The 20,140-nt window shown below is 32.7% G+C and overlaps 1 protein-coding gene across 1 annotated transcript; it reads right to left on the bottom strand.

Annotated features, from left to right (window-relative positions):
* Positions 1 to 222: 222 nt before the first annotated feature.
* Positions 223 to 19,406, bottom strand: LOC100651942 (cilia- and flagella-associated protein 58). The gene is made up of 11 exons (XM_020867894.2): positions 18,946 to 19,406; positions 15,949 to 16,035; positions 14,665 to 14,793; positions 14,187 to 14,419; positions 10,833 to 11,109; positions 8,379 to 8,611; positions 6,949 to 7,360; positions 2,766 to 3,036; positions 1,671 to 2,185; positions 883 to 1,107; positions 223 to 733 (listed from the first exon to the last, which is right to left on the bottom strand). Exons 1-11 carry the CDS (start codon positions 18,976 to 18,978, stop codon positions 461 to 463), a joined length of 2,688 nt encoding a protein of 895 aa, XP_020723553.2. The 5' UTR covers positions 18,979 to 19,406; the 3' UTR covers positions 223 to 460.
* Between the last annotated feature and the right edge of the window lie 734 nt (positions 19,407 to 20,140).

The following is a 20,140-nucleotide window of genomic DNA, read 5'->3' as shown; positions in this document are numbered from 1 at the left end:
ATTTTAGTTGGTCCAACCTTTAGAACTGTCTAAACGAATAATGTCATGCTCAAATACCAAACAACACAATCAATAAAATTCTAGCTTCTGACTTCTTCCACCATTACTTCTACCCTTTTTCGTTGAGATTTCTTTAAAAACTCAAGATAAAACAAAAAAGAAAATGGAAATGAATTGCTTCTTCTCCTCCTTTCTCGCACTTGTCGTTGACACACTTCTACATCGTCGCAACGACGCGACGTTTCCCCACAGTTTGTAAATATTGACGGAAATTCTAAAGAGAACCAAGAGAGAAAAACGAAGTTCGTGAACAAAAAGAGTTTCGCAGACGAAAAAGCACACAGAGAAATCCTGCAAACTGTACTGTTATATTTTCATTACACTGTCACGTCGCATTGTCGTCTCAACAAACAGACTGAGCTGCACTTTCTCTGATAGCTTTTTGGCGAACGACACAAATTCATCTGCACTCAGAGTCCACGACGAAACAATTTCTAGGTGTTGGTGTTGCCATGTTAAAGCCGCCCCCGCAGAATTTCTTTTGACTTTGACTTATAGCTGGGAAAACAGGCTGAGACAAAGATTTCGGTTTCGATTCTTTCGATATGTGTAATTTCTTCTTTTGTATGAAGTATTTCTTTTTCAAATCGTTCATCTCGATGCTCATCCTATCCATGCCTATCCTGTATTCGCCCATTTGAACCTCGTACATGCTCAACTCAGCTAGTAGACACTGAAAAAAAGAGAATAGTGTAATAAATAGTACCACATCGACGATAGGCGAAAGAATCTTGAATTTCGCTTTTCCGATATTTTATGATCGTTAATATAAAATATAAATTCTAACCAGAAACAGTTTTATAAAGAAATTTATTTTTATACCTTCACTTTTTTCCCTCTCTCGCGCAATGCTTTTTGAGTTTTATTGAGAGAAACCATGACCTGAGGTCCAGGATGCTTCGACAGAATTTCACGTAAATTCATATACAGTTTCTCGGTGTCTTTTACTTTCTTCTCCTTCTCGATCATGTCAGCTGCCATTTTTATCATTCGTTTTTGCAGAATTTGTATCTTCTTCAAAAGTTCGTAGGTACTTGGATCGGAACCCTGTTAAAATTTAGTAGCTATTTCATTGGAAAAGAATATTTTTACCTGTAGGGTAACTACGTATTTTTTAAAAATCGTTTCTAACGATCCCTTCATGAAAATTTTAAGCATTCTCACAATATTTCGTCATAAATAAATAAAAACTGTCGTATTTTAAAATAAAAACTTCTCGAATTTATATTTATTTAAAAATTGACGCAATGTTAAAAAAATGTTAAAAATGTTTGACTGTACGTGACAAATGCAACAAAAGTGGAGTGCTCGTGGCAGACACAGGGAAATAGGTTACACGTGTTGAGTGTTAAATGAAACTTTTTCAAATAACGAGATCTGCGTGGACTGCGTGGACGTCATTCCATGACACCACCTAAAGGGTATAGATATATGCGATAGATTTCGATAGATATTCGATTCGGATTTTTGGGCGAGAAAATTATTTGCGGGAAAATTGTGAAAAATAAATCAGTTAACGTTTTCGATAATGTTACGTGTCAAAGATAAGCAAATGTTCGCATACTTTTAAACGATGATATATAATATTAAAAATAATCGAGACATCGAACCTCAAGTTTCCTCCATCTGTGAATGTTCAACGGCGTTTGCACTTCCTCCTCTAATGCCATCACTTTCAATCTCTCTCTTGTCAAGTCGTGATTCAAATGAAACACTTCTTTACGTAGATCGCTCATGTTCTGAATATTCTTTATCAGCAGAGTCTTCTCTGTCCTTAGCTTCTTCACCTCCAACTTCAACAGCCTAATATCCTCCAGCCTTTGATTATACTGAACCTCTCCTCGTTGAAGAGTTCCATGTAAAACCTTTATTCTGCTATACTGAAGACTCAGCTCGTCATTTCTTCGGACCAGTTGCGTGCCCAACATGTCCCTCTCATTCATTATATTGTCGATATCCTTCTTATGTCGTGCAATATCCGATTCGGCGCGCTGTATCACTTGCCTCAAGCTCTTTTCCTCCTGCTTCATCGACTCGATCTCATGTTTCAGCTCCGACATCTCCCTGCGGCTGGTTTGCAGCTCGACCCTCAACCCTTCTCTTTCCTTTTCTACTTTATTGCGCACTGGAAGGTAAGTCGTAGCATGAAAACTCGCCGAAATGTTTATCGTTTCGAAATTTTGTTAAATACTGCTCTCCTTATCTAAAATCAATAATATTCATAATATTCATAAAATTTATTCAATCAAAAATATTCACTCATTATTTCAATAATAATCTATATAATGCAACTTTGCTTGAAAGATAAAAAATACGGAGATCTTGAAATATTGGAAAATGTGGCTATATCATTCAATGTACGTGTAAAAAGTGAGCAAAAAATCGTGAATAGAATACTTTGTTATTTATCAAAAAACTTTGTAATCAGGGGAATTCCACTTTAACAGCTTAACGAGTTTAACCAACTTTCCCAACACAGTTTAACAATTAAAACTTATCCGCAGACTCGTATTCATTAGATCCCTTTTCCTGCCTGCAACAAGCAAACCAACTTTCCTAACTTTAGCCAAACATTGGCCCGATACCAAAGAACAAGACCAACTATGCAACAGAAAACCGCCAAAACTCAATTAACACATTATCGCAGGTTAAGTGTTGTTGAAACGCGTATCAGACGGCTGTCAAAAACGAAGAAGACGGCTTACTGAACTCCTCTTTGATTAGTTGGCTCTCCTTGGTGACGATGTCCTCTTTCAGCTGCTCAATTTGGTGGCTTAACACTTTTAATTTGTTCTTCAACTCCTGTATCTCGTCGTGCGCTTCTGTCAGGCTTTTGCCACATGCGTTTCTCTCAGCCCGAACAGTCTCGAACATATTCTGCTGCTGTCGGTACTTTGCCTCGGCTTCAGCTAGCCGCTTCTTGTAGTTCGAGATCTCGACTTGCTTCAGTTTCACCTCGCTTATGTATTCCTCCACCTATTAGCGCGACCAAGTTACACGGCTCGATTAGTGACGTATGCAAATAGACGTCTTCGTTTCTATACGCTGGTGGTGGAGACGTTGCATGAACATGAGCAAGCTTTAACACTTACGTTGGCAATCAAGTTTAAATTATTATTAAAATTTAATAAATTCTATACTGTTATACTGTTATACTGTACAACGTCATATTATACTCAGTTAATTTAGAAAATTTATTTTAATATTAGTGTATCATTTTATTGTATAGATTCTATCAAAAATTGTTTTGCAAGTTTAGTCGAAGTTAAAAATAATAAGTTAAGAAAAATTGTATACATATAGTAAACTTAATAAAATTCGAAATCTACGTAAAATTGTAGTGTGTTAAATATAGATTCTACTAAAAATAATAATTTTAATTTACCATAAAAATGAAGTTTAATGAGTTTTATATTATACCAACGATTGTATATTGCAATTAAATTCGAAGCTTTTAATATTTGAAACTTTTGCATACATTTCAACGTAGAATATCCGAAGAGTTAAATTAAGTTACATTAAATTAAATAATAACAAATAAATGTAATAATAATAAATTAAATTACATTAGTTAAAGAAATTGATGAAAGAAATATAAAATCAGATTCTCAATTACCCGGTTGTCCCATGAATATTAAATACTATCTCTACGTTAATAAAATTCATATAATGTCACAAACTTTGTAATTTAATATTGCTGTAAGAAGGAAATTCTGCCACTTGTAGTAACGAGATATTTTTGAAAACTAAAATTTACGAAAACGAGTCAGCTCGGTTTCGGTGCTTGAGCATGAGTGTAACGAAAACCTTGTGTGTCTTGTTACACCAGAATGGTTACCAGTGCACACACCATAGTCGGGTAGCACTGTGCATGAATAATGGATACTGCAAAGGGCACGTTGAAAGTTTGTTTGACAAGCGTTTTAGTAGCTGTGTCACGTACGAAACGTTGGAATTTAGAACGGTGTTACAGAGAGCAAATTCAACGATTAATGTGAGAAATAACACATTTGTCTACTGCAAATAAAAAAAAAATTCCTACTATATTTTCACTAAATTTTTCCACGAATATAAATACCTTTTATAGAGAAAAACTATTGATTCACTGAAAATATTTCATAACGTTACGTACGTGTTATAAAAGATTTTTTGGAAATTTAACATACGTTTCATCTGTAGATATTCGCACGAAGCTATTGAAAAGGCTAAAAGAGGATCATAATACTATTAGGTGTAATCGCTATTTGTAAAGCATTTGGATCAAATTCTACCCTTGCGTACAGTGTAGATCCTATCTCTAGTAGTAGTTACTAATCTAGTATTAATTACAATCTCATGTACAATCATGAAATGAGCAGGTTATATACATTGGATTATACTGGCCATATACGCCTATCTATATGATGTGGTTACACACGATGCGATTAAACCACTGTTAAGACACTATTTCCTCGAATACAGTAATTTCAATTTATTACATATCTGCTTATCAATATATGCTCATCAGACGTGTACGGGCTATATCAGTAAATCTAATGAAATATTATTTAGAGACTTTATGACGGTAGTCAGTTAATGATTAAATAATGCATCATATTCTGTAATGAAATTTCTGGTATAAACTAGTGCATTAAAAAGAAATAATTCTATATAGTGAATTTAAAAATTATCAAGGTTTACGTACATATGTATATGTACATATACCCACTATATTAAACAATAAAAGTGAGAAATATCGTAACGAATTATTTTATATTACCTAGTTTTATAACTACAGATACAAAGCCTCCACAAGAGTCTATCATTACTCAACAAATATTCAATCCTTGCTATATCAAAAAAAATTGTAATGTGATGCAAAGATCAATCAATCAGATGCAAAGATTGATCAATTTCCTTGAAAGGGGGAACGTTAGGAAAATACAGTTACTTTTCTGTACCAATGAATGTGATAAATTGCCACATCATACAGGATTACATCAAAAAAGCCCATTAATAAGAAGATCATAAACAATTTACCGGAGTCACCCTTGGAATGATGGTCTTATCTGGTCGCAGATCTTTCAAAAGCACGACGGATCTCATGACTAACCCTGAGCAAACCTAAAATGAACGACCGACCTATGTCTACCTTTACCCCCCGTTGGCCGGCAGCCCGCATATCCGTATATCCGTCAGTGTAATTCACTTGATGTCTGTGAACACAGCAACCGTACCCGCTTGCCGATCGCTCGGCTGCACGTCTACCATACAGCTTGGCTGACAGCTCACGCTATATCAACACCTATTATTAGATAGATGTTTAACAGCATGTCTACCTCCACTATCATTATACCACTACTACTTCCATTATATCCGATTACGCAGTACACCTGAATAATTTCTCTTATCCTATCGCATATGCGCCGTTTTCGATTTGCATGAGAGGCGGGAAGCTTGATCGATCGCAATCGCGATCGCGTGTGATAAATGAACTTCATCGAATTCCTGAGGGTTTTTGTTAGGAAAGAAGATTTATCGGTCAGAAGGTAACATTAGAAATAGCAAATCTACCAAGGTATCTAATAACATGTTCCAAATCTTTGTTCCAACCGATTGTTAAATATATGCAAATTGCTTTAATGGTAAAATCAATTTTAATTTTTATTACGTGGTTATATATAGACCGTACATATCGCGTCGAAACAGTAACTGGAGATATTAATCCGATATTAAAGGTGGGATTTTTTTAAACAAATTAGCCAAATCGAGAACGAAATTTTATAGTTATATACACGTTGTAGATGTGGATAAATATAAATACAAGATATTAGTAGCATATTAGTATAAAAAAACGGTCAAACAAACATATTAAATTATTATTTTATAATAATTTAAATTATTGATAATTAAATTAAATTATTAATAATTTAAATTATTAAATAATTTAAATTAATAATTTAATATTAAATATTTAATAATATTTAATATTTAATATTTAAATATTTAAATATTTAATATTTAAATTAATAATTTTATATTAATATTTAATTTAATATTTAATAATAATTTAAATTATTAATAATTTAAATTATTAAATAATTTAAATTATAATTGAATATTAAATTATTATTTTATTACTATTGGAATATTAAATTATTATTTTATTACTACTGGAATATTAAATTATTATTTTATTACTACTGGAATATTAAATTATTATTTTATTACTACTGGGATATTAAATTATTATTTTACTACTTCCATAGTCTCTATATATTACTTGTAGAATTTAGAATTTTGCTTGGATAACCATGAATAATGCACAGTTATATATATACAGCCCTACATTGTTCACTACGGCATTATTCTCTCCTTGCCCGAACAAATATGGTATCATTTCACTTGTCTGACCGCAGATCCATGACCCATTCCACTTCGCTCGAGCGTGAGTCAGTCTCAGTTTACCTACCCAGTCTGGTGTTTTATATTATTCGCTCAGTTGCATGCGATCAAATTCTCCACTTTTCGTTCCTCTTACTAGTCATGCCATGGCTTACTTGGAATTACGTGATATCGTGTTCGCATTTTATTTCTTCTTTCGTTAATTATCCGTAATTCTTTATCTACTTTTCTAGTTATGTACTTTTATTCAATTTCTTCATTTCTCTCTTGATAATTATTGGTTTACTTTACTTATTCTTAACGGTATATATCGATTTACGTATATTAAATTATACGTATACTACTTAATTGTTCGTTTCGATATTCGTTTCAATAAAATACATTTTTCAGTAACTTGTATGAAATTAAACAATATCAAGCGCAAATGAATATTATATTTTTATGAGAATCTTACGAGTTCCTATTTTTCTATTTTACCTTTCTATCGCAATTATTAAAGCTCACCTGTTGTGCCAAATTCTGAGCGGTCAAGCTATGCTTATCCCTTTCTTTCTCCACTGCGCTTAAGAGCGAGTGAACGTCCATAATATCCCGCAACGAAGTGTCAAGCTCGTGTTCAATTTTCCTTCTACTGTACTCGCACACCATCAGCTCGTGTTGCATTCTCCTAATATAGTCGCCTAAATTCTCCTTGGTACGAGCCAAGACATTCTTCTCGCGTATATGAACCTCCAATTCTTGCTGCTTGTCGACTAGCTGTTTCTGGCATATCATCTTCTGATGCTCTGCATTCTTTGATTTCGCCGATGTGTGCTTCAGCTGTTGCTCCAGGGTTGATCTCTCGATTTCAATTTTCTGCCATCGCTTCGATATTGATTCTTTCTGAGACTTGTGCTTCGAGACTTCCTCTCTCATCCTGCGACCCATCACAAAAATTGTAGATGAAATTTAAATGTAACGTTAGTAGCAAGATACCAAGATAAAATTTGTAAACTGCGGATTTTTATGCATTTATAGGAAATTCGAAACTGCGAAATTGCGCAGAGTATGCATAATATAAACAAATATGGGAATTATCGTAATATTCAGTAAATGAAATATATTTTTACTTAGATTCCATTTGTTTAATTAAATTAATAAAAATACGATATTGTATGAAAAACTGTACTCCCCTATTTTCAAAAGGAAACATGGTCAGTCATAAAAATTCAAACACAGTTATCTAACTTATAAAAAGTACATAAAACACTGGCACATATTCTTATCGTTTTTATGAACCACTTTTCCATCAGGTTCTATGTTTGTGTATTTCGTTTTCATAGTATCATGTTTGTATAGTATATCAACCACGACCTACATCGAATATAATCTACATTACGTACACGCTAACTACACAATAACGAACGGTATTAAATAACAGCAGATGTATGCATTATAGATTGATGCTTCTATATGCTGGCCACCTGTAATTCAACGTAATAATACTACGTTAATAATACTATGGTATTATGCGTTCGAGAGATCATAAATTTCACATGACCATGTCTATACAATTTTAACGTGGGAATAAATGTATAATAATTTATTAGTGCATCGATGACGCAGAAATTGTAAAACACTCGTTTAACAAATGTAAAAAATATCTGTAATATCTATAATTCTCGGTAAATTATCACATTACAATAGAATTAAACTGGTACTTATTAAAGCGTATTATACGATTGAACAAAATTATAGATGAAATATTACTGTAAAATATCGTTATCTCTCTCATTTTATAAAATTTTATGAGTATGACTACATATATCGTTTAGCTTCCTATTATTCAAAAATATAATTACAATAAAGGCTAAAATATAGCGCAAACAAACGAGTTCAGGAACGCTATTTACTCAATTATTATACTTCTCTATCCTAAAACATCATTTATGTACCTGTTTATGCTCTGCTTCCAATCTTTCAATTGCTTGTCCTTCTCCAACACTTCCTTGTCCAAATTTTCTATTTGGTTATTCGCGTTCTCGAGATCCGATTCGAGGTTCAACTTCTTTACCGACAACTTGTTTATTTCCCTTTGCATTTTTTCGCCGGATGTTCTTTGCTCCTTCAGCAAACTTTCCAACTTTATCACGTTAGCAGCTGCTGCTTTTATCGATTCGTTTGCCGTCTAGAAAAGTATACAAAGCTGTTAATCGCAAGAATAAACATCGGTAAGAACAAAAAATTTCGTATGAAATTGAATAGGTGAAGGCGCGACGAAGTATTAAAAGTGGAATTCGAGTATTAAAAGTGGAAAATGAGCTTGAAATCAGAGACAAAAGAATAAATTATGACAATTGCAGATTTCAGATAAAAAATTAAATGGAACGTCAACGATATATGATAAGTCACTGCTAAATTACTCAGGTTAGCTCTGTGTTATTAGAGTACATCTCCTTTAATTCGATTCAGGTGATAAAACTAAACGTTTCTTCTACTTCGTTTAACATTTATCACTGTGATATTTACAATGTGAAGTATAGAAATGAGATAAATTTACATAACAATTTAATTTAATGTATGATTATTATTTGAAATCAGAATCTGAAAACTTAAAGATACAAGAACTTATTCTACACAGTATTTTTAAATCCTATTTAGAGAAGAGAAAAAATTCTCATAATACAGTTGGTCAAAGTTATGAATAAGCATTTCCCTACTTATATTATCAATGTTCACTTTCTATCCATAATTAGTTGTAAGCAAGGATTTATATGCATACATCTTATTATATACAATAACTTATTGTATACAATATTTTTAAATCCTATGCCACAGAAACAAATAATAAATAATGATAAAGAAGAGAAAAATTAACATAACTTCTTATAATACAATTGGTCAAAGCTATGAACAACTTTTCTCTATTTATATTATCAAAGTTCACATTCTATTCATATTTAGTTGTAAACAAGGATTTGTATGGATATGCATCTTATTATATACAATATTTTTAAGTCCTGTGTCATAGAAAAAAAGTAGTAAATAATGATAGTGAAGAGAAAAATTAACATAACTTCTTATAATATATTTGGTCAAAGTTATGAGTAAGCGTTTCCCTATTAATATTATTAATATTCATTTTCTATTCATATTTAGTTGTAAGCAAGGATTTATATGGATATATCTTCGGCCGTGACCAGAAATGAGACCAATTTACGCAATAAACTACTCTTTAATTTTCTTCTAACAACGATAACAAAAAAAGCAAAAGTTGACGAACAACAAATGCAAATCAAATCACTAACCAAATCCATAACTTAAATTTAACTCAAATCCATAACTTAGATTTAATCACACTCCTCTTTCAATGTAGACGAAATCGCAGCTGCTTATAAATTATTCTACCGTTTCATGAGACTATCACCATCGTGTATCTCCACAGAATTACCCAACAAGTTTCCCGGCGGAAGTTTTCGATTTGCAGATCAAAGTCACGTCTTACAACCGCTCAGTGATTACCTCGTCGAGATAAGCTTTGTTCTTGAAAGCGAAATTCCATCGAGTGCTTGGAGCTTGCTGCTACGCCAAGCTTTGCCGTTTCGTTTCGTTTCGTTTCGTTTCGTCTGTACTGTAATGTAATCTGCTAGAAACTTGTTGAACTTTCGCGTACATTTGCTTGGTAAAAAGCATTAACGGGGAAGGAAAAAACGATTCGTTCGATTTTTCGGTCGAGAAAATAGCTTGAAAAAACTTCACGAACGTTTTAAACGCGAATTTTCCCGATTTTGCCTCCGGCGCATGTCAGAACGGCGGAGATTTTAGACAATCGACATAAAAGTCGATGTTTAAACTGACGGATAGAAAATTGATACGCGCGCCGATATTCAGCTTGACAAGCGAATTCACATTTTTATGGACATAAAGTTAAAAAATGAAACTTAAATAGAAGGTTATTTTATACATTAAATTTGTAAAAATATTATAAATTGTAAAAATATTGTAAATTGTAAAAATATTATAAATTGTAAAAATATTATAAATATTGCAACAGAATTAAAAAAATGTTAGATGTTATTCTCGAGGCTAAAATGAGATAAAAATTAAGAAACAAAAGATTACGTTTTAGGTTTTGTTTTTCAATTATTAACAACTAAAAATTAGCCGAAGTGCATAGTAATATTATACTTTGAATATTTTATATATTTTTGCATACTATGAGTTTTATATGCATTTCTCTTTTATCTACTACATACTGCAATCTGTATTATACTTTGAATACTAATATGTTTTTTAATATTATGAACTTTCTATGCATTTTTACACCTTTTCAATTTCCCTCCTATGCATAAAAATTCGCAATTTACCCATAACATGCGCCAAAATTACAATGTTTAGAAATCCATCACCTCGAGATCGCTCGTTTTTATTGCAAGTCCTTCTTGCAACTGTAAAGCCTCTTCCTCTGCCCTCTGTCTCCCTCGTCGCTCTCTGGAGATTTCGTTCAGTTGTATATCTAGATTTTCTTGCATCTCGGCTATTTGATGCCCGGCAGAGCTACTTCTATCCTCCAGTTCCTCTATGTACAAAGCCATGTTCTTCAGTCGTTGCTTTAATGTGTTTATTTCGCTCACCAGCTTCTCCTTTTCTTGTGCGAGACTCTCCTTTTGTTTCGCGATGCTCGTGCTGCAAACATCGAAACGAGAAACATTGTCGAGATTTCATTGTTACTGCTTGATATAAAGAATACAAAGCGTATATTAAAATAGGAGTCTTCGTAGCTACTGTTTTTACGATAAAAGAAAGCTCATTATACATACAACGAATACACTAACAGTTTTAATTGCTGTTTAGCAAATTTCAAACTCTGAAACATATAATAAATAGACTATTTGTAAAACAAGTGTAAAACGATTAAGGAAGCTATCGTCGGATATTAATTGAGATTTTCGTGAAAATATCTTCTTATGTTACAAATTTGAGTGGTTCATTTGCGACTACATTTATGAAGTTTATGTATCGTATTATTCTCTTGTGGTCGCGCCGCCGGCGATTGGTCAGAATACAGAGGGCTTGGGAGACTTGATATACGAGCTAAAGCTCGAGAGGCGCTGTAGAGACGACGTTACTGGTAAGAAACGTGTTCTCTGGACTCATGGGACACGTCGAAAATTTTAAATTCATGCGATTCAATATGATAAGGTAATCAGGATATGAAGTTTTCACCAGCTTAACGATCTCCGACGATGGTATAGCTTATCGTTAGCAATAAATCTTAAAAATTGGCTACTTCGTGCTATTTATTTGCTAATGTAATACTTCATTATTAAGGATGCAACGATATCCCAGTTGCCGCATATCCTTAAACTTGTCGTTAAAAGCTTCCTTTTAATAAAACCAGAAAAGGCAAATAATAAAATAAGAAAATAGCGAATGAACATATTTGCGATTATTTGGATTTTCTTGGTATTTAGAAACCGTATTACTATCTTATTAGTATTCACGTTGTACTCTGTTCTGATATTTCGCCAACGTTCCCCTTCGCTTCTTCAGGGCAGACCTGAAAATGAAATGTCAGAACAAAACGCAACGTGGATATTAACATGAGCAAAATCGAAATCCGCAGAATTACAGATATGCCAGCTAATTTATCGTGAGAGTTTTAAATCTAAAAAGCGAAATAAACAGTGATACAGGAATATATTACTATATTAATAGCAATATGTATATAGAAATAATATAATTACAATAGTATTTATAATAATGGTATATTTTGTTATGTATACATAATTATGTATAACAAAAAAGTTAAAAATACAAAGTGACGAAAAAGAGAAATATAAGAAGATATAAATATCGAGGACAACACATAAATATAAAGGAAATGGAAGAGTACAGAGACAGATACGAGAGAAATTCAGGTTGCCCCTAGCTATTAAACAATTACAAAGCTTTCGCGAGACCAGTGATATCGATCCAATGTGTTATCTCTTTGTAAGTCCGTTAGCCGGAAATTAAAGATAACACCCGCCTAATCCTTTGTCGAGATACGGACTAGAGAAAGGAAACATGACATATTTACGAACTACTGTGCTACGAACTATGGTCCCGTTGGAGCGGAATTGCATTGTAGCCATGTTGACTGAACAGATGCGATCCACTATCGAACATGATGGTGTTTTCCTCGGGGATTAGACTCTGAACATCCGGGTAGCTTCGATATGATCACAATGTATGTACATACTGCAGATCGATGTCTTCATGACAATGTCGTTTACTATAAACGTGTGAAATTTGCCAGGTAAACTGACGCAATTTAAACGAAGGTTGTCATTGATTGATTATCATTGATTTAAAAGAAGATGATCGTTGGTTGCTTGTAACAGAATTTTTCTTTTTTTACTTTTTTTTTATTTCGATAAATTAACGTTAAATATTAATTACAGATTGGAGAACCGAATAGCTCAATTGTGAAAGTTAATAAATTATTGATATGGTATACGCTTCGAACAAATTCACTGATTAACGTTAGCCTTTCCATGCTAGAAAATTATCAGAAAGCGTAAATAACAGGAAGATACTATTACATAGAAAATCTAGAACGATTGAAAAATAAAAATAAATGGAAAATTCGCTATCCATTAAACATGGTATATGATATATACCATATTTTCTATTTTAGAAAGCATAGCTAGCACTATTATATCGAGGAAATTTGGTAGTTTTAGCACTTCATGCATAAATTACATCCCTTAAATATTCAAAGGTAATAAGCAGGAACTGTACTGTATATTCCCCAAAGTTGATAGGATTTTGTTTGCACCACCGACAAACATGCGTGCTCACGTCTGGGGCAACATCGATTCGTCAATAACGCTGAATCGAATTAATCTGAAACGATGATGGAAATTAAATCCTCGAGCTATTCAGAAATTCCGCCATGAGTTTCACTACCACCACGCAGAACTGTGTCGGCCAAGGATTTCTAGACCAACCAGGAACTAATCCCCTTTTCAACGATAAAGTCATCCTTATGCTTTTCTACTCGAGAAAATCCTCGACGTCTTTCTGGCTTACGATTGTACTTTTCAAACACGTAGAGTCAATGAATTAAAAGGCGGAATATACGAAATGGCACACAAATCCAGAGGCTTTGTTTTGAGTGTTTCTAACGAATGTTCGTCTGTATCGAGTGACGAATTTGCTAATGTAAAAGGGATTTTGATATCAACTTACGGAAAATGTGTCTTATGAGGGATTTTAAAGGATTCTTTCAAGGATTCTCTTCATTAAACTGAGGATTTTTATACATTTATGAAAAATTAAACGATTACAATACACAGAAATACACTAAATATCTAAATCATAGTACTCGTTAAAATATTTGATATGTAAAATATATCGCTGCATAGATCCAACTTTTTAGATTGTTTTCATATTTTTATGGAAATGATCGATTGCGTGAGTTTGCATAAATATCCGCAGTCTATTTTTCGTTAATATACATATATAAACTACGGGAGATTGAAAAATGAGCGGGTAGATCCTATTGTCCTTGAAAAAAAGTCGAAAAGTTCAAAAAGAGAGAATATTTAAGAAGCTATTAATTTATACAAATAAATTACAAATTACAAGACACAATTTCGTGTGTCGATAAAAATAACCAGTATATATGAAGAAATCCGAAATAAACGAAACACCATGTAGATATGGTAGTAGCTAGTAATGTAGTAGAAGCTATAAAATATTAAGAAGGAACTTACTCTTCAGTGGCGGCCAACTGTCTGTTCTTCTGCGCAATTTCCTGACTCAATTGCTGTACGTTCACTCGCAAATTTTCAATTGTGTCTTGCGCATTTTGCTCGCGTGTGTGAGCGGCATCCGCTCGCTTTATCGCGTTCAATACATCTTGCTTCAGCTTTTCGATCTCCTTTTCGTTCGTAGAAATTGTATGCGTTAACTCGTACACTTTATGATCGCTTGTAAATAGTTCTTCCTGTATTTCAGAGTGTATTCCGATTAGATTTAAAGTAATTATAGTTTCATTTTATAATAAAACTGATATAACTAATATTAAATTGTTCTATATAATTTACTAAAATTTCGATTAAATTGCTATTACATGGAAAGCTACGTGATCTAAATACGTCTTGTAACTCTGAGACTTTGAAATCGGTTTTCGCTTAAGCTCTTAAAGCTACAGCATTAACTAGTCACGAGAAACATACATATCGATTATACCCTTAACGTATTACACCTCTCCGTTAAGTCTTTCTCTGTTCTGTAAGCTTTGTACAGAGACTCGTAAAGTTTAGTATATTCTGCCATGAAAGGAGCCAATGCCTCATTAGATTTCATCTCTTGTAATACCTAAAGAATAAAGTGACTAATATAATTTTGATTTTAATTTCTAATTCGTTTTTAACATTAATCTATTTACAAATTCCAATTATTCCACGATTAAATTTCTTGAATTGCTTCCAAATACTGCACAATTTGTTTTTTCTTAGTATAAACTCATAAATTTCACATATTCTGAAATTCAAAATCATCAACAAGCGGCTGTTATTTTCCTAAAGGAAGCAACTGTTGCAACAATTTGAATAGATCAGCAAGAAGCAACTCGATATCAATACAAGTTAAATGACTTTTTAAAAACGCGCTACAAACCCAGTCAGCTAATATTCATATTAATAAACATTTGCATTTTTGAGTACGAAATCTTTGAATCTGAAACTTATATAATAAATTCAATTGAAATATTGGAGCAGCCGCTTTATTGATCGTAAATTTGATTCTTAAAGAATTTACTAAATTCCTAATAATTCATTTAATAATTTAAATTTCATCTAATAAAGGATTTGTCAATTTCTATTAAATTTATGTTTCCCTAATGTCAACTCATAAATTTCTATATTCCATATTCCATAATTATATTTCATGATAAAAAAGAAATTTAATTAAATTCAATTCAATTAACATTTAATTACTTTCCAGAAAAGAGCAATAAATTTGGTCACGCTGTATTCGTAGCAATAAACTCCCACATCTTTCAATAGGAAACCTTTGAATATATACCTTATTAACTTATTATTATTACTGCGAAAGTACAATTCTTAAAGGGTTTATTAATTTCCTAATAATTCATCAGGCGCATCTTACTTTCCATAAATGTTAGAGAATTTGTTAATTTCCTGTGACTCTTAAAAAATTTACTAATTTCTTGATAATTCATCAGGTGCATTCTATATTCTATAAATGTCAAAGGAATTGCTTATTTTCTTTGATTCTCCAAGAATTTACTAATTTCATAATAATTCGCTAGATGCACTGCACCTTTCCATAAACGTTCAAACGTGTACCTTTTTTAATGTCTATCTACGAATCTCGATATGTTCCTCAATTTTATTTCACTCACCCAACCATAGCAATTAAAGCTGATCTCCTCCGAAAGACTATGCCCTACGTATTCGACGTATCATCCCCCTTAATTAAAGATTGTTCGAGACGAACAAAAACACTCACCTTCGAGTAATCCTTCTCGAGATCGCAAAACGTGCTGCTGGCCGAGCTACCCTCTGATGCAGATTCGCTACTCTCGCTCCCCTCATCCTGAAACACGTCATTCCACGCTAACAGGATATTCGTGGCTTCCTTCGTGACTTTTTCACAATCATCGTCACCTATCCGCGCCACTGACCTCACGATATTAATTACCGCCACGAACCCGATAAGGATCCACGTTAATTTACTACCATGCTATATTTTTCTCTTTATTGTCTTGTTATAATCGAGTTTACGAGAGCTCTAATCAACCATTGATGGTCGAACCACAAGTTCTCATCTAATTGGAGGTTTGCGACGAAGTTAGTTTCAGAGATTCTGTGAGTTTGTGTAGCCTCGTTATTAGCGATTGATCCTACGTCTGAGACCTTGCGTTTTTCGAGAGCTTTTTTCGAAATATCGCACAGAATTTTGTTTCATGTTGGGTTATTTCGACGTTATTGGTATGCGAGGATGTTATAAAAGTGGAATTTAATTCAGGATAGTAAAATTTTTTAATAACTCCGAGATTAAAGAAATTTATTGAAAATTTCACCGATATTTTCTCTTTTTTTTCTTAACCCTTTGCATTCCTACGTCTAGTATGACTCGTCGTCTCAGGATGTTTTTATCTCGGGAATTCCTTTGTCGACTCCCACTCGACATTCTTTCGGTCCCACCTTTTCTTGTGAAATATGCGGAAGAAAACCAAGATTGCATTCCGGAAATATTTTAAAATATAACATACACTTTAAAATTACAAAATTCAACAATAATATGAATAAAACTGGTATTTAAGTGACGTTTTTTTCTTCCTTTATTTATTTAAATTTTCTTATTTTTTAGTTAAAGTAAATTTCAAATAAAACACTTTAAAGCGTTGAGAGCTGCCGGTAACGAAATTGAAATAAAATTCGGAGTGCAAAGGACTAGAAATCACCTAAATTGTATTCGTTATAGAATTTTATTTTTGAAATATTTTAGATAAAATTATTTAGAACAGTGAACAATTAAAAATTGCATTAAACGTTTAATCGAAATTTTGTTTATGTAATTAAGAAGGTAAATCTTGTCTACAATCAACCACGAAATACCTTTTGTTTAAATCTTTCATTTAAGGAAAATTTACGATTTAGATTTAGGATTTAGATTCAATTTAAGATTTAAGAAAGATGTTATAACATTGTATAACAATATATTTCTTAACAAGGTGATAATAAAATAACTTCTGAATAAAATTGTCCCTTTTATAGGATATACAGTGACTTTTATGACAGACTATAACTTTACTTATTTTCCGAATATACTATAATTAAGCATTACAGCTATAAATTGGACAATTTATTAAATAGTGTAATCCCTTTCATTTGGAAAATATTCTTCTGACCTAAGTGAGTCAAAATAATATTATCTATACGATTATAGAAGATTAAAAAGATACTCGATCAATAACTATGTCCTACCAACAATTTTTAAAATTCGCGCAATGGTCTCAGACGAATCATCGTCTCCGAATTATTTTGAAGAAATTAAGAAGAAATCTAAAATTCTGATACAGAATTAAATTTAAAAAAACAATACGTATAGTTAGTGAAATATTTGTAATTCTTTCGTTTAAAAAATGTCTTACCGCAGATAGTCGCGCGGTTAGGTTATCGATATTTGAATGAGTTCAATTTTAATAACAACATCGGCTTGTTTATCTGGTCCATTGCTTTTTCCCGGCTTATCGTCGTCCATCATACTTATTAGGTTGTTAAAAAAGTTATTACGCTATCAAGTTACATCTAAAAATTGCAACGTGCAATTTAATAAACCGTATGTATAAAAGCGAGCAGGAAAAAGAACTTTGTAAAAAGTCGGGCGCATGCTGTTTAAACATTATTCAATGAGCATTTGATCGTGCTCGATTTATAATGACCAAAATGAATATAGACGAATACACAAAGTGAGGTACATATTAGGTCTGTAAATATGAAACCGGAATTTGCTTGTAAATGACCCTAGCTGATAATGTATTTATTACTAAACTGCGCCATTGATGTCAAAAGTCTTTGTTAACATCTCACAAACATTTTCGACTCAGAACAATACAAGTTTCATACAATAGCATAGTTTGTAATAGCGTTGAACATGTAGAATATCGTTCCTGGCATTGTGCTACGATCTGCGGACAGTATTGATTTTCCGCTGCCATGTGAAGAAAACTGCTGCAGAATCGCATCGAATACGAACTTGTCGAAGCGTGCGCTGAGCATGCTCTTGAATGCTTTGAATGGTTTAAAAAATTCAGAAATGGCAATTTTGACGTGAGCAACGAAGAACGTGGATCAGAAGGGTGTGATCTATTATGAGCTGTTAAAACCTGGCGAAACCGTTAATACTGAGCGCTACCGACAACAAATGATCGATTTGAATTAAGCTTTGCGTGAAAAACGACCAGGATATCAAAAAAGGCAACACAAAGTAGTTTTACTTCATGATAATGCACCATTATATACAGCAAAACCGGTCAAGGAAACGATTAAAGCTATCAGTTGGGAAATATTTTTGCACGCGACTTACTCACCAGACTTGGCTCCGTCCGATTACTATTCATTTGCATTTCTGACCAGCATTTCACTTCACCCGCTTTTAGCAGGTCTTTTTTTCGATTAAATAGGGCAAGATATCGTTTGAAATGTAATATATTCTGAAAGCGATTCTTCGAGGGGATGAAATTTTCCAACTTCTCTAAATATTCTAAATGGAATATTTTTGGAAATTTAATATTTAATGTTTTGTTATTTGGATAACTTTTGTCGACTTTTTTATTCCGTATAGTTGAAGAATTATGACAACAAATATTACGCGATTTTGAAAAATAGTGGAATGAAAATTCGAACAAGATACTGAATATACTAGCAAACGTATTATAATATATCAGGTGTATTTAAAAATGTTCGTTTTAAACATTTTATATTAAAAGAATATACTTACGTCTAAGCCAGCGTTCATCTCCATGTCCATCATGATGACAGCAAAAAATATTCTGACTTATTTCAAGCGAGATTTATCCCCTTCACAGTAGGCGTTGCACCAAAGTTTAACCAAAATTAATTAAAATCAAATTTAAAATTTATTATTATGCATGAAATGTAAACTATGTACACGAGAATTGTCTTCTGCTATTAAAAATCGCAAGTATGATTAAGATGAAAAACGATGATATAAGAAGGTAAGGAAAGTTAAGTATACAGGGTATGCTGTATCTGCTAAACCAGGATCACGACTGAACGAAGATTTATGTGTACTATACTACTGCACAAATTCCACTGTGTAGTGAACGATGCAAGATGAAAAATGTCCTATCCAAGGAATCCAGTACCATAATTTCCTTTGTTGACTAGTATCCATGGTAGCCTTTGGTAGCCTCTAATTCCTTTACAGATACGGCGATAAATCAATATCCAGGTTGTTGCTGCGCACAACGTATAATATGATAAAAAAAAGGAAACATGCGTGCATAATGAAGGTACAAGTCCATGAATAACCCTTTGAGTGTTCAACTGATAGAATTCTACTTAAATGAGAATGTCGATGACCTTAGTAAAAATATGATTGCTATCATTTTATGATAGCTTAAAATTTCGAAAAGAAGTAATCGAGAAAGAATTACAAATCTCTTATATTCTTTTGTAATTATGGAGAAACGATAATTGTGTATATTATTGAATACGTGTTTTCATACTAAGAGAATATTTCTATGCATATGCATAGAGAGAATATTTTGAAACGTTATGACTCGGAGGCACTATGACGCTATCGCTATGCTGAAGAGCCGAAAATTTGTGATGATGTTGCGTTTTGCATGAAAATAGCAGGGGTGTACGCATATTTATACGTTATATCAGCGTATCTTGAAAGTGTGAAAGTGTCGTGTATAGTGTAATTTATGGTGTATTTGTGCATCTGTTTATTCATGCGTTTATTCTGCTTATATCATGTACATTTGTTTCCACAATTATATTTTTTCCAAATCACTATTCCTTCCTTTAATTATCATTTTATAAGCTTAAGCCTTTTACTAACGAGTCAAGCGTCACTTATAATAGCAATTCTATAGTTTAAAATATTTTTAAAAGCTGTGTACATATTATTAATTATAGTGCACATCGGACATAATCCAGAACTT

This window comes from Bombus terrestris, chromosome 6 (genome assembly GCF_910591885.1).
Source record: "Bombus terrestris chromosome 6, iyBomTerr1.2, whole genome shotgun sequence".
NCBI classification, from domain to species: domain Eukaryota; kingdom Metazoa; phylum Arthropoda; class Insecta; order Hymenoptera; family Apidae; genus Bombus; species Bombus terrestris.
The sequence above is the reverse complement of the archived record's forward strand: the minus strand, read 5'-3'. Positions and strand labels throughout refer to the sequence as shown.

What these genes read in the sequence shown, in the direction of transcription:
- LOC100651942 (XM_020867894.2), bottom strand. Translation starts at nt 18,978, where the DNA reads ATGATGGACATGGAGATGAACGCTGGCTTAGAC. An exon ending in AGATGAACGCTGGCTTAGAC is followed by an intron (nt 16,036 to 18,945) that starts GTAAGTATATTC and finishes GACGTGTTTCAG; the next exon opens with GATGAGGGGAGCGAGAGTAG. An exon ending in TCGAGAAGGATTACTCGAAG is followed by an intron (nt 14,794 to 15,948) that starts GTGAGTGTTTTT and finishes TTTATTCTTTAG; the next exon opens with GTATTACAAGAGATGAAATC.